This window comes from Tamandua tetradactyla, chromosome 16, assembly GCF_023851605.1.
Source record: "Tamandua tetradactyla isolate mTamTet1 chromosome 16, mTamTet1.pri, whole genome shotgun sequence".
In the NCBI taxonomy this organism is placed as follows: domain Eukaryota; kingdom Metazoa; phylum Chordata; class Mammalia; order Pilosa; family Myrmecophagidae; genus Tamandua; species Tamandua tetradactyla.
Genome location: NC_135342.1, coordinates 83,845,355 through 83,859,776, shown reverse-complemented (window position 1 = coordinate 83,859,776; position 14,422 = coordinate 83,845,355). Strand labels below are relative to the sequence as shown.

Genomic DNA, 14,422 nt, shown 5'->3' with positions numbered 1-14,422 from the left:
TTTTCTATTTCTGCAGAAAAGGCTGCTGGAATTCATATAGGGACTGCACTAAGCTGTAGATCGCTTTAGGCAGAGCTGACGTCTTAACCAACGTTAAGAATAAGAATAGAACAAAATTCTATTAAGTCTTCCAGCCATAAACACAGGATGTCTTTTCATTTCCAGGTCTCCTGTAACTTCTTTCCATAATGTTTTGTATTTCTTAGTGCACATGTGTTTAATTTCCTTGCTTAAACATATTCCTAAGTATTTATCCTTTTAGATGCTACAGTAAATGGAATTGTTTCTTGATTTCCTTTTAAGATTGTTCATTAGTGGTGTATAGAAACCTGACTTCTGCTGTTTATCTCTTATCCTGCAACTTTGCTGAATTTATTTATTAGTTCTAGTAGTCTTCTTATGGATTCTTCAGGGTTTTCTATATATATGATTATGTCATCTGTGAATATTGGTAATTTGACTTCTTCATTTCCAGTTTGCATGCCTTTTATTTCTTTCTTTTGCCTGATAGTTCTGGCAAGAACTTCCAGCAGTGTTGAGTAGCAGTGGGGACAGTGGGCATCCTCGTCTTGTTCCTGATCTTAGGGGGAAAGCTTTCAGTCTCTCACCATTGAGTATTATCTGTGGATTTTTCATAATTGTCCATTTTCACATTGAGAAAGTTCCCTTCTATTCCTTGTTTTCTTAGTGTTTTTGTCACAAAAGGATGTTGGATTTCTCAAATTCCTTTTCTGCATCAAGATGATCATGTAGATTTTCCTTTCACTCTATTAAAATGGTATGTTATAGTGATTGATTTTCTTATGTTAAACTATATTTTCATTTTTGGATTAATTCCCACTTGGTCATGATGTATAATCCTTTTAATATACTGTTTGGATTCTGTTTGCCAGTATTTTGTTGAGGATTTTTATATCTATATGTGTAGGGGATATTGGTCTGCAATTTTATTTTATTGTGATGTCTTTCTGTTGTCTTAATCTTGTGTCTCTTCTTTTGTTGGGAAGAATTTGAAGGGGATTCATGTTAAATCTTCCTTAAGGTTTGGTAGAATTCAGCAGTGAAACCATCAGTCCTGGACTTTTCTTTATTGGGAGGCTTTTCTTTTTTGTATGCTGTATGGTGGGGTCACATTTCATTCTTTTTCCATGTGAGCATACCGTTATTGCAGCAGCATTTATTGCATTTTTGTTTGTTTGGGAAGTGTCTGGGCCTGGAATCAAACCCAGGTCTGCCGCATGGTAGGGAAAATTCTCCCACTGAACCACCCTTGCACCCCTGGGAGAGCTTTAATTACTGACTCGGTCTCTCTACTTGTTATAGGTCTGTTGAGATTTTCTGTTGCTTCTTGTGTCAGACTGGGTAATGTGTAGAATTCTAGGAACTTGCCTATTTCATCTAAGTTTTCTAATTTGTTGGCATATAATTGTTCTTTACAATCTTTTTTATTTCTGTAAGGTTGGTAGTAATGTTCCCACTTTCATTCCTGGTTTTAGGTATTTGTGTCTTGTTTTTTGTTTTCTCTTGTCAGTATGGCTAATGGTTTGTCCATTTTGATCTTTTAAAAACCGAACTTTCGTTTTTGTTGATTCTCTGTTTTTCTATTCTCTATTGCTTTTATCTCTGCTGTAGGCTTTATTATTTCCTTCCTTTACTATACCTTGGGTTATTTTGCTTTATTTGTTGTTTTTTTTAATGTGTGAAGTTAGCTGATCTTTCTTTTTTAATGTAAGCATTTAGAGCTATAAATTTCCCTCTGAGCACAGTCTTCCCTGCACCCCATAAGTTTAGTATATTCGGTTTTAGTTTTTGTTTGTTTCTGAATATTTCCTAAATTCTCTTGTGGTTTGTTCTTTGACCCATTGGTATAAACTGTTTAATTTCTACATCTTTGTAAATTTTCCAGTATTCCTTTTATTATTGATCTCTAGCTTTATTCCACTGTGGTCTGTGAAGTCACCTTGCCTGGTCAGAATATCTAAGTAGATTGAGGTCTGATCTGTGGCTCACAGGGTTCCACCCTGGGAAGTGTCCCGTGTGCCCTGGGCAGGGTGTGTGTTCTCTCTGGTGTGGAGCGCAGCTTAGTGGTGTCGGCCGTGACCTGTTTCCTTAGTGACCCTCTGCTTAGATGTCCTGTTATTAGACGTGTGTATGATGCCTCCGACCGTTGCTGTAAAACTGTCTGTTTCTTCCTTTAAAGCTATCAGTTTTTGCTTTATAGATTTTGGGGCTCTATTATGAGATGCATATACGTTTATAATCACTACATCTTTTTGCTTGATTGAACCTTTTATCAAAAGATAATATCCTTTTGTCATTTGGAATATTTCTCCTTGAACTCTATATTGTCTGACAATAATAGAGCCACTCGGCTCTCTTTTGATTACTGTTTGCATGGAATATCTTTGCTCCCTGAATACTTTCAACCTCGCTGTGTCTTTGTACTTAAAGTCAATCTCTTGATGGCAGCACCTAGATGCCTGTTTTTTCATCCAATCTACCAGTCTCTGCCTCTAACTTTCCCGTTTAATCCATTGACTTTTCAGTCAACTGAGAACTGAGAAGGAATGATTTTTTTCTGCCATTTATTCTGTTTCCTGTGTCTTGTACGTTTTTTGTTCCTCAGTTACCCCATTACTGCTTTTTTTGTTTAATTTAGTGGATTTTTTTGTAGTGCATTGTCTTTTTGTTTGTTTTTGTTTTTATTAAACATACTAACATACAGACACAAACATTCTTACCATATGATCATTCCATTCTTGATTTATAATCAATAACTCACAATATCATCACATAGTTGTATATTCATAATCATGATCATTTCTTAGAACATTTACATCAGTTCAGAAAAAGAAATAAAAAGAAAACAGAAAAAGTTCATACATAAACCATACCCATTACCCTTCCCTTTTTGATCACTAGCATTTCAATCTACTAAATTTATTTTAACATGTGGTGTATTGTTTTGATTCCCTTCTTTTCTCAAATTCTTAAGTTACTTTCTTCATAGTTACCTTTGTAATTACAGCTAGTAGGATCACCCTCTTTCCAGGAGTACAAAAACCCCTGTACGGTTCCCCCTTTGTGTTTTTATTGTCTCAGGTTTCATCTTTCTAGTTGTCTGCCCATTTGCGCAGATTGAGAATGCTATTTTACACAGTTGCCTGCCTGTTCAGTCCTGTGGAGGGGAGAAGCTATTACAAACCGAAGGTACAAGAATATAAGTTTTGATAGTTACCGATACTGTTCCCTTTAGCAGTTTTGCTTCTTCTCATGGTTGTGAGTCTCGGTCCACTGGCCTTCGTTTCCGCATGGGGACTGCCTTTAGCTTATCTTATAGGGCAGGTCTTCTGATAATGAATGCCTTCAGTTCAGTTTTGTTTATCTGTAAATGTCTTAATTGATCTTTTTTTGAAAGATCATCTTGCCAGATACAGAACCTTGGCTGACAGTTGTTTTTTCTGTAAAGTCTTTATAGTGCTGGCCCCTGCACTCTTACCTCATGGTTATTGATGAGAAATCCGTTTTTTAATCTTATTGGATTCCCTTGTACGTGACAAGTCACTTCTCCCTCACTGCTTTCAGATCTCTGTCTTTGGATGAGGACAGTTCTGCTAGCGAGTCTTGTGAGTGCTCTCAGAGTCCAGCCTGCCCAGACTGAGCTTCCTGGGCATATATATTCACATCTTTTATTAGATTTGGGGAGTTTTCAGCCATATTTCTTCAAATACCTTTTCTGCTTCTCTCTCTTTCTCACATGTTCTGGGGCTCCAGTAATGCACGTGGTGGCTGTGTGGTGGTATCTGCTTCTCATGGGCAGCTTCACATGTCTTGTCTCCCAACTAACTGATCCTTTCTTTCACCAATTCAAATCTTCTGTTGAATCCATCTAATTAATTAGCTTTTCATTTCAGTTACTGTCCTTTGCAGCTCCACAATTCCTGTTTGGCTCTTTTTATATCTCTGTCTTGTTATTTTGTTCAGTATGTTCCTCGTTTCCTTTAGTTCTTTGTGTATGGATTCCTTTAGCTCATGGAACATATTTGAGATGATTAACTTAAAGTTGTTGACTAATATCTCTTATAGCTTCCTCAGGGTGGTTTCTGGAAAATTATTTTTTCCATAAATGGGCCTTACTTTCCCGTTTCTTTGTTTTTAAGTGTTTTTTTGTTGTTGAGAACTGGACATTCTGAGTATTTTGTTTTTATTATCCTGGAGATTGCAAGGTTTGGTTTTGCTTTGTTGTTAAGAGCCAGGACCCTCAGTCACAAACTGAGTTTTCCAAACTATTTTTGCTCCCAAATGGGGAATGGAAACTATCAAGGTGAGAAAAAAACAATAGGAGCTGCCTCTCTGGCCTGCCCTGCCACGCTGCTCCAGGGGGTTGGAACCGGCCCCATGATCCACAGCCGCCGACCCAAAGCAGTGCTCGGCGACCGGCCCCCAGCCCCCCTGCACCAGGAGCCCGGCTGTGGGACCCACTGCCGCCCCCGCGGGGGGTGTTCACTGCAGGTGACTGGCTTCTCCCTCCAGCCCCACCTGCTGCTGCAGTGTCCACCAGACTCAGTTCACGCTGGTTGATGCAGACAGTCCTGCTGGCAGCCCAGTGGCACTGCTGGGGGGCTGGAGCCTCTGCACCCCTGCCCCGTCTGCAGGGTCGCCCTGGGGAGGGCCTCAGCGCTGGGGCTTGGAAGCTCACCCACCCCTCTCCTCTTCCACATTGTCTTAAGCTTACTTCTGGAGACGTTTGCCTAGTTCTTTTGGTATTTTGGAAAGAAAAAGAACCTCGTTGGTTTTATTACATTTTTTCTACTTTTCCTAATGCCATCGGTGAGACCCAAGCCCTGGTGGTGCCCTGTGGTCACCAGCCCCCAGCTCCCCCAGCCCCTGCCTCCCACAGGCCATATCCTGAGCAGGACACTCCAGCACGATGCCTGGTGGTGACTTCTGTGCCTTCGTGTGGACGGCACTTGCCTCCAAAATGAGAAATTCATTCCATCAAGCTTGGCCCTTGTGGGGTGTTCCCAAGTCAGCTCAATCAGGAGCCGCGTTTCCCGAGTGCCCACGGGCAGGGACACGGCCCGAGTTGTAGATGTCTGGGGGGTCGTTCTTCAGAGCTGGTCGTTATGCTGCAGAATTTAATTTAAAAGTATCACCTGGAATAATTTTAGATAGCTTCACATTCAGGTTAGTAAACCTGAATATCAAGTGTAAGCATTACATGTGTCATTTCTTCATTTCTTTGGCCTTGGTATGAAATGTAATCTATAAAAAGAATCTTTTTGTATTTGGAGAGGAGTGTTAGGGTGCCAGCCTTTCTGGGGAGTCTGCAGTGGTTTCATGCTAGGCAGATGCTGTAGAAATAGGGGCCACTCTGGAGCAAAGCCAGGTGGCTGTGTTCCAAGGGGCCAGGACACAGGACACGGTTCCTGGTCATGGGTGAAATGACAGACTGTTTCTCCAGCTCCATGTGTGATTTGTGTATTTGATTCTTCCTTGTCTTAAGTTCCTCCTTTTCTCAGTTAACCTACAGAGACTGGTTACAGCTGGAGCTAGAAATTCAACCTGAAATGGATGCTCTTCCTGATACAGAAAGGTAATGGTATAGTTTCTTGTTTTTTTTCTTTTATTTGGTGGAGGTACTGGGGATCGAACCCAGGGCCTTGTGCAGGTTTTTGACATCATCTTACAGTCTAAATTTAATTGTTCAAGTAGTTGAAGATTTGGTTTCAAGTATGTTTGAGCACAATTTCATTTGTCTGTTCCTTTATTTAAGAAAGATACTCATTGAGCCCCTACTCTATACAAGACACAGCTTCTCCCACCTTTGAGGAGATTAGGGCAGGTGCACCCACGTGGTGTCAGCCACACCTGTGGGTAGGGGCCTAGGGCGAGCAGGTAAGACGTGAGCCGTCTCTGCAGACCCGGCAGGTATGTGGCAGGTAGGGTCATCCCAGACCGTGGCCTGGAGCTGGTCTTGGGCTGATGCTGGGGGCAGGGGAGAGGGTACAGCAAAAGGGAGAGGAGCAGAGATGTAGGTGGTAAGGAGGGGAGGCCAGAGTCAAGGGGCCAGGCCTGGTGACGTGGGAGCCAGTGTAGCTCTTGTGGGTTCAGCCCCGAGGTATTTGCAGAGAAGCTTCCCGACCTCCCGCACGAGCATAGGAGGTCAACCTGGGGTAAACCACTGGACCGAGTAGTGTCCATGGGACAGAGGATGGGGCGCAGTGGGCATGCGGTGAGGGGCTGCAGGTCCTGGGAGGCGCTGGCAGAGCCCTTGGGTCTGTGGCGTGGAGTTCGGGGCAGGGGCAGTGCAGCGAGTGCCAGAGTGACCAGCACAGAAGTGGGGCTCGACGCCACCCCCAGTGCATCTGCCTTGCGCCTGTGTGCCCGAGAAGGGGCTGGGTGTGAACTGTCTCTGGGGCAAGGAATGACAGGACTATTTCTTCATCCCGCTGGCCGTTGTCCTGTTGAAATGGTACATATGGAATGGTACAATTCCATATGAATTTTGGGATCGGCTTGCCAATTTCCACAAAGCAGTCAGCTGGGATTCTGATAGGGAATGTACTGGGTCTGTCAGTCATTTTGGGGCATGTGACATCTTAGCAATATTAAATCCTCAGTCCACGAACATAAGATGTTTCCTTTCTTTCCTTTCCCGGGGTTTCCTTTTCTTCCCGAATTAGACTGGGAAGCTGCAGACAGTCCACAGAGACTTAGAGCAGCATGGAAGCAGCAGGCTCCTGTACCTCCCCTGGTTGCGTTTCAACATGTCTTATTAGGCTTACTCTTTTGCACACGGCGGGGGGGGGGGGTACTGAGTGTAGGTTCTGAGCCTGCTGCCTGCCTTCCCCTTAGACTCCTGACCAGTGGTCAGCTCAGCAGGGCAGCCCCTGGGCTGACCTCAGTTCCTGGGCTCCCCATGCTGCAGCCAGCGAGTCCCACTCCTGCCCCCAGAGCCGTGGAGTCCCATCTGGGTTAGGGCCAGGACCGCGTGCCTAGCACCGATGCAGCGTTTGCTTTTGCAGGCGAGACTTCCACCAGTGGGCCATCCGGCAGCACTTCCTCCCTGAGCTCTCTGCTGCAGGGGGCTTCGGTGGGGACCTGGAGGCTGCGTGCTCGGCCCTCGTCGAAGTACTGCTGGATGCTGGCCAGAGCAGTGGACACACCGGCCCCAGCCACCCTGCCGGGTGCGTGGACTCTAGGGTGAATTTATGTCTTGGTCCAAGAGCACTGACCAGTCTGTACTGAGGACGCGAGCCCATGGAGAGGCGTGGGTGCAGCCCGTCTCCCACTCTTACTCGGTTGATATTCTTTGACATACAAAAAGGTTTTTGATTTGTTTCATTTCTTTATTAATTTCAAAGACGGTATTTCTATTGCTGTTTGTGCTTTTGGTGTCTTATCTAAGAATCAAAGGCTGTGAAGATTCTCCCAGCGTTGCTTCTGTGAGTTTTATAGTTTTTGCTCTGGCATTTTGGATGCTGATCCACTTTTAACTAACTTTTGTACAGGGTGAGAGGCAGGAGTCCGACCTCATTCTCTTGCATGTGGATTTCCAGTTTTCCTGGCACCATTTGTTGGAAAGACTGTCCTTTTTCTCACTGTATGGATTTGGCATCCTTGTCAAAAATCATGTATTTGGCCACAGAAACGTGGGTTTCCTTCTGGACTCTCAGTTCTGCCCCGTGTGTCTGTGTGTGTGTGTGTGCCTGTGTGCTGGGGGTATGCTGCCTCAAATGCTGTGCTTTATACTAAGTTTAAAACTGGGACACGTGAGAACTCCAGCTTTGTTCTTTTCAAGACTCTTTTGGCTTTTCTGAGTCCTCTGCAATTCCATATGAATTTTGGGATCGGCTTGCCAATTTCCACAAAGCAGTCAGCTGGGATTCTGATAGGGAATGTACTGGGTCTGTCAGTCATTTTGGGGCATGTGACATCTTAGCAATATTAAATCCTCAGTCCACAAACATAAGATGTCTTCTTTCCACTTATTTAAGCAGTGTTTTGTGGTTTTCAGTTGCCAAGTCTTGTGCTTCCTTGGCAAACTAATTCCTAAGTACTTTTGTTTTTTCATGTTATTGCTTTGTTTTGTTTTGTTTTTTCATGTTTCGTTTTTCTTTTTTCATGTTCTTGTTTTGTTTTGTTTTTTCATGTTATTGCTTTCTTAATTTTATTTTCTGACCATTCATTTCTAGTGTTTAGAAACACAAATTATTTTTTTTTTTACAACTTATTTTTGCATATTGATCATTGTCTTGCATCTTTAGTAAGCCTGTTTATTATTTCTAATAGTTTTTTGGTGGGTTTCTTGGGATTTTATATATATAGGATCATGTTATTTACACAGAGATAATTTTAGTTCTTCCTGTCCAACCTGGATGCCTTTTCTTTCTCTTTCCTGATTTCTCTGGCTGGAACTTCCGGCACAGTGGTGACTTGTCTTCCTGATCTTAGAATGAAACCTTCAGACTCTCACTGAGTATGATGTAGGTTTTAACCTGCACGCTTTTCATGGCTGCCCTTTATCAGGGTGTATGTATATTCCTGGTTTGTGGAATGTTTTTATTGTGAGACTGTGTGAGATTTCATCAATTGCTTTCCACATCTTCTGAGATGATCACCAAGGTTTGCTTTTCGTTCTTTGAATATGGTGTTTGACGCTGGTTGATTTTAGTTGTTGAACATCCTTGTATTCCTGGAGTAAATCAATCCCCTTTGGGCATGGTGTCTGACCTTTGCAAGTGAATTTTGTTGAGGGTTTTGTAGTCTGTTTCTGGCTCTGGTCAGCAGGAGAGAGCCAGTTGGTCCAGCATGAGCCAGATGCTGAGGCGGCGTCACTGTTTTATTCCAGGCTGTGGAGTCTGGGCCCCTCGCAGAGCCCCAGCCTTGTCCTGGGTCGTGCAGGAAACTGGGACCTGCGTTGCAGGCTGCAGGTACGTCGAGGAGGCTGGGCCCCGGGTCCCTGTGTGCTGGAGCGGCCTGCTCCTCTCACGCCCTAACATCCCTGGGCAGGGTACAGGCCGTCCCCACACAGTGGCCAGTGAAGTCCCCTCATGCAGATAGACGAGCAGTAGAAACAGTCTGCGGTGCCATGACCTCCTCTAAATGCTGGACACTTGACGTCTGCAAATGGGTGACATGAAGGGAATGCCAGCTCCCGCATGAAACAGGCACTGCTCGTGCTTGTGCCTTGGCTGCTCTGCCTGGATGTCGGCTGTGGGGGGCTGCAGGCCTCCACACAAGGCAGAGGCATCCCCCACAACCTCAGGGTGAGGACCAGGCCTGTGCCCTCGTCGTGTACATGTCCTGTTCCCTTTTTTCCTGCATGCCACTTGTACAGTGCCTGAATTTAGAAAATGTGAGAAAATTTGGGAAGGTATATTTTTTTACACCGAGAAAATTCACTTCCAGATTAAACATCCCACGTCCCTGGGTGTGGACGGGGCAGACGGCGGTGGGTGGCACGGGGACCAGGTGTGCAGCAGGCCTCGTGCTGCTGCTGCTGCAGTCCAAGCAGAAGGGCACCGTGCATGTGCGTTCCCACCTGCCAGCTGCCTGCCTGGCCCCTGCGCCCCTGTCCTAGGCTGCCGGTTCACTGCCTTGTGCGACCCACTTGCCCTCGAGGCGCCCAGGGACAGCTTCTGAGCAGCAGCCAGGACAGGGCCGCAGCACGCGAGGCAAGTGGAAAGCAGCCCAGCCCTGGCCACGTTGAGTCTCTGGGACACAGGCCTTTGTATGACACTGCTGGGACAGGCGAGAACGGCGCACAGCATCTGAGTGGGACCCAAATTGCAGTTTACAACTGTTTTGAATAGAAGGAGCCTCATTTTGGCCTTTAAAATGTCACATCCCTTTTCTCTGGAAATGTTCGTGTTATAGAAGACAGAACATCACTGCAGAATGTTCCAGATTAAAGGAGCTAAGGAGGCATGAGGAGCCTGAGCCTGGGCTGGGCCGCCGGGGCACAGAAGTGTCGCTTCTGTGAATGGCGGCGAAACAGAGGTTGTGACACACGCAGCTCACCCTCCAGTTCAGAGAAAATCACACACGTGTGTCCAGCACACGCACTCACAGAGACCGAAGGGCGAACACCTAAACTGGCGTTCTTTGTGCTATTTCCATCTTCCTAAGTTTGGAAAGATTTGCGAGTGAAAAGCTTTGCCCAGAGTCAGCTGCTGCTGTGGTGCCCCTGTGACGCCTCTGCAGCCCCTGCCCCCCGGGGCCAAGCAGTGGCGCCTCATGTGTGCCCCACAGCCGTGGCCAAAGGCCATCAGACACCCAGAAATGAAGATGGGTCCTGGCCTCGCTCCCTTCCAGGAAATGGTTGCTGACCTGGAGCTGGATCGGGCCTCAGTGGCTGTCCGTGCCCAGGCCCCCTCCCGGGGACACTTCCTCTTCGGGATCTTCCACTGCCGGCTGCAGGCTCTGGGGAGCAGCTCCCGCCTGCTGAAGGAGCAGGTGCTGCTCACCTGGGAACGGTAAGTGGCCCAGCCGGACACCGCGGCCCTGCTCCAGCTGGGAGTCCTTTTCCACCTCCGTGGTGGCTGCTCCTTGCGGCCCCGTGGAGAACAGGGCCTGGAGGTCTGAGAAGTGCTTTGGGTAAGAACCTGCAGGCCTGGCCCGCCTGCAGGGCTCAGGCCAAGCAGAGGGCATGTGCTGGGAGGACAGGGGGCAGCACTTCACCTGCAGGCTTTGCTCGGTGGGGGGCCATCCACACTTGAAGGTGGGGCAGCATGCCCCAGTGGAGACCCTGCTGAGCCCCCTCCCTCCAGGCTCCTGCTCAGCTTGCCGGCATCCATCCTCTTCACCAGCCCTGGGCCGGGCGAGCCGACTGCCTTGGACTGCGACGAGTTCCTGCACTTGGCCGACTCGGAGCTGGTGGGTGCACGGATGGCTGGAATGTAGCCTGTGGTCACTGCACCTGACTGACAGGGTCAGTGCAGAAAGGAAGGAATGTGACCCGGCCTCAGGGCCGTGGTGAGGGTGGCAAGCCAAGGCGGGAGGGGGGTGTGTGTGTGTGGGTGTGGCCCAGACCCCTCCTCCAAGCCTCCCCCAGCCCCCAGTCCCGCTGCTGGGACTAAACAGAAGGATGGGACAGGACATGAGCATACCTGCTCTGCTGGGGGGTTGCTAAGGTTGTAATTTCTTTTAAATGTACCAAAATGGAAACCGGAGCTGGAGATGAGGTTGCTTTCAGCAGAGCTTACACAGACGACTAGGAGAGCCAAGACTCAGCCAGGCGCATTCACACTTCTGCCCGAGCACCTCACCCCCCACCCTGCAGTCAGCCAGACCTGGTTTGTAGGGTCTCCTTCCACTGCGGTCTCAGGCACTCTGCCCCCAGCGGTGCCTGTGCTGTTTTGCAGAGAAACTTCAGCTCCCTCGGAGGCGCCTTGAGCCATGGCCTCACCGCCCACTTCTTCAAGGTGGGTCCTCATGGGGCTGGTTTTGCCCTCTGCTGTCTCCAGGCCTCCCATGCAAACATGGGGCAGATGCCAAGGGTCCCCGTGTCGCCCCCCAGGGCCTCCTGAGCGTCTGTCTGCGAGGCAGAGACCCCCCCCGCATGGTGGACCTGACCATAAGTGCCTGCCACACCAGATGTCCCGTGATCCTGGCGTCTGCCCTGGTGAGTGGGCCCAGCCCAGCCTCGGCTCCCCAGCAGCCTGCCCCCCCACTAGGAGGGGCCACTCCTCCAGGACCACCCCAGCCTCCTTCCTTCACACCCCCAGCTGCTCCCACCTCAACCTTGGCTCTCACAGCAGCCTCCTGTAAGGGGAAGAGGGAGGGAAGGAGGACACACGTGCCCCCTAGCTCCCTGAAGCTTCAGCCCTCCTAGTTTCCTGTGGACAGGTTGTGACCTCAAGTTGACCCTGGAACTTGACCCTGCTGGTCTTCCCACGCCCCCCCTCCCCCTTTCCTGGCCATGCTGTGGCCCTGACAGGCTGCTTTTGGTCTCTGTCCACTGTGCAGCTGTGGTGGCCCCGCCTGGAGCCTGTGCTGAGCCACCAGTGGGCCACGTCCTCCCTGGGCCCTCTGCCACAGGAGCTGCGACGGCTGCAGGAAGGCTGGCAGCGTGCCCGCAGGTAGGTGCAGGAGCCGGCCCAGCCAGAGGCGCCGAGACGAGCAGGGCATGGGGGGCAGACGCCGGGGGCCCCACAAGTCCCTTTTGGGGTGGGCCGTTCGCTGTAGCCGTGGGGGTCTGGGGGCTGCAGCTATGGGGAGGGAACTGGCCACTGGGTGTTAGTCCCGATGCACAGTGGGTTGTTGTGCAGCAGCGGGGGCCGTGACTTGGTTTTAAGGCTTTTTCTCTATTTTCCCAAGCTTCCTCTCTCTGGACACAGCCCCTCCAGCCCCCGACCCGGCCTGGGTCTCAGCTGCTGCCCTGCACTTTGCAATTCAACAGGCTGTGAAAGAAGACACCAGAAGGGACCTGAAGAAGCTGGACTGTGAAAGGGAGGAGGCAAGAAACAACTATCTTACCTGCTATTTCAGCAAGCTGATTTCTAATAGCCGGGAGTTTCTGTGCTTGCTGAGCAAACTCCACTTCAAGGACAGAGAGGGGATGCTGGGTACTTGACAGTGTTTTGAAAGGAAACATCTTACCAGGTCTCCAGGCTTCACTAAGATTTTGCTTCTCAGCTTCCTTTGGCCTCTGTTAGCTGCCCAGGGCGGCTGCGGGTCCTGGGGGCTCCATGCCCATGCGGCCTCCGACCAGGGCTGGCTCTGTGCCCAGTGTGCCCTGGAGTGTCCCGGCTGTGTCCGGCTGTCCTGGTTGGTGGCCGCAGACATGGGGCCTACTAAGCCCATGATTTGCAGGCCTGAACAGTGTTGCTGAGCCAATTTTCGGGGAATTACAGTTTGAGATTACAAACCTAGGAAGGGTATTTGTCCATGTTCATCTTGAGAAACTTCCACTTGAAAGGACTGCCGTGGCGCCAAAGGCCAGGCGTGAGACCTCAGTGCCAGCCACGCGCAGTGGTGCTCAGGAGTGCCATGGTCGGGACCTGCAACCCCCAGGCCTGTCGCCAGTGCCCCTTGCTCAGAACACTTGTAGCTGTTTAAAGGCTCCATGAGAAGGTGTTCTCAGATTCTGTCTAGAATGATGAGATGCTCCTCTGCCCTCTGAGGAGACCCGCTCAGTGGTGGCTTCTCTGCTGCCCGGCACCAAAGCGCTCATGTGTGTCTGCAGGTGCTGCTTCCCCTCCTCCTCTTCTCGCTGCTGGGCCTGCTCTCCTCACACCTGACGCCTCACGTGAGTCAGACTTTGTGGGCCTCCCCCAGCAAAGCCTACGCAGTGACGGTGCCCTGGGCAGGGTGGGCAGCCGCAGCGCTGGGCCTCTGGGTACCCCCTGCACTTGCCCGGCAGAGGTGGGGGCTGACTTGTCCCCCCTGCTCTCCTCCCTGTGGCTCCAGGAGGCCATCAACCCCCAGAAGGCTCTGGACACCTGTGCTGAGATCCTGGGGTGCCTGGACAGGAGGAGGGTTCCCTGGCTGCTGCTCTTCCACACGACCAGGACAGGTAAGACGTCCACTCGTGACCACGTGGCAGCCCCCGGGGCCATGTGCACAGTCACCCCAACCTCAGATGGGTAAGAGCACAACCTCCCTGGAGCTTACTTAAGCTCATTTCAATGATCTCACTTTCTTGCCAAATTCCGAAACTGCATTTCAGTCAGAAATTACTCAGTACAAACTCAAACAAACAAAAAAAAAGGTGAAAGAACTATCAGTGCTGGTCAGTGCAAAGTCTCAGGGTCTTGCCTACCCCCTCACTGACCAGTTTCCCCTCCGGCAGACACGGAGCTGAGGCACATCTGCCGCATGGCTGCAGACCGGCTCGTCAGGCTGCTGCCCGTCGCCTTCTACAGGTAGCGCCCGTGTCCTCGAGGGGAGGGTGGATTCCCTGGACGTGTAGATGCCCTGTGTGCCTGCCCTAGCAAGCCACGGTTCTGACCTTCCACCTCTCCCCCTTCAGCCTCCTCGCCCACTTTGACAGAGACATCCTCCGTGGGGAAGCAGCCTTCCTGGGGGTCGCGGTTGACATGTACCTGAGGCTGGTCCAGCTCTTTGTGGCCGGTGAGACCAGCCCCCTCTCAGCCGTGACCCTGGGGAGCCAGCAGCTCCAGGGAGAGGTAAAGGGGCTCGGGTCCACACAGACACTGTCCCTCCTGCTGCAGGCCCCTGGGTGTGGGCTGTGGCTGTACTCCAACCCTGTCTGTCCTCTCTCTGTCCTCTCTCTAGGGTGACCCTTTCGGGCTGATCACAAAAGCTCGTCTTTTTCTGCTGCAATGGATACCTCAGTGCTCAAAAACGAGCTTCCTGAACATGGAAGAGGTAGTACCAGCTACTCGTGGCATTGTGTTCATTCTTAAATCCATGTCACTGTTGAAACCTGAAGAGGTCAGAATTCATACCTGTC

General features: G+C 49.8%; 1 protein-coding gene across 2 annotated transcripts in view; it reads left to right on the top strand.

Moving 5' to 3' along the window:
• FANCA (FA complementation group A) overlaps positions 1-14,422 on the top strand; it is a 107,686-nt gene that overhangs the window by 87,341 nt on the left and 5,923 nt on the right. The window contains exons 29-42 of one of the 2 annotated variants that reach the window (XM_077133322.1): positions 5,523-5,596; positions 7,029-7,190; positions 8,855-8,936; positions 10,321-10,481; positions 10,776-10,881; positions 11,370-11,429; positions 11,525-11,629; positions 11,974-12,086; positions 12,325-12,463; positions 13,193-13,255; positions 13,417-13,522; positions 13,799-13,871; positions 13,979-14,135; positions 14,245-14,337. In XM_077133322.1, coding sequence (XP_076989437.1) covers positions 5,523-5,596; positions 7,029-7,190; positions 8,855-8,936; positions 10,321-10,481; positions 10,776-10,881; positions 11,370-11,429; positions 11,525-11,629; positions 11,974-12,086; positions 12,325-12,463; positions 13,193-13,255; positions 13,417-13,522; positions 13,799-13,871; positions 13,979-14,135; positions 14,245-14,337 — 1,494 coding nt within the window. Of the gene's footprint in view, positions 1-5,522; positions 5,597-7,028; positions 7,191-8,854; positions 8,937-10,320; positions 10,482-10,775; positions 10,882-11,369; positions 11,430-11,524; positions 11,630-11,973; positions 12,087-12,324; positions 12,464-13,192; positions 13,256-13,416; positions 13,523-13,798; positions 13,872-13,978; positions 14,136-14,244; positions 14,404-14,422 lie in introns of both variants that reach the window. The other variant, XM_077133321.1, reaches the window with a different exon arrangement.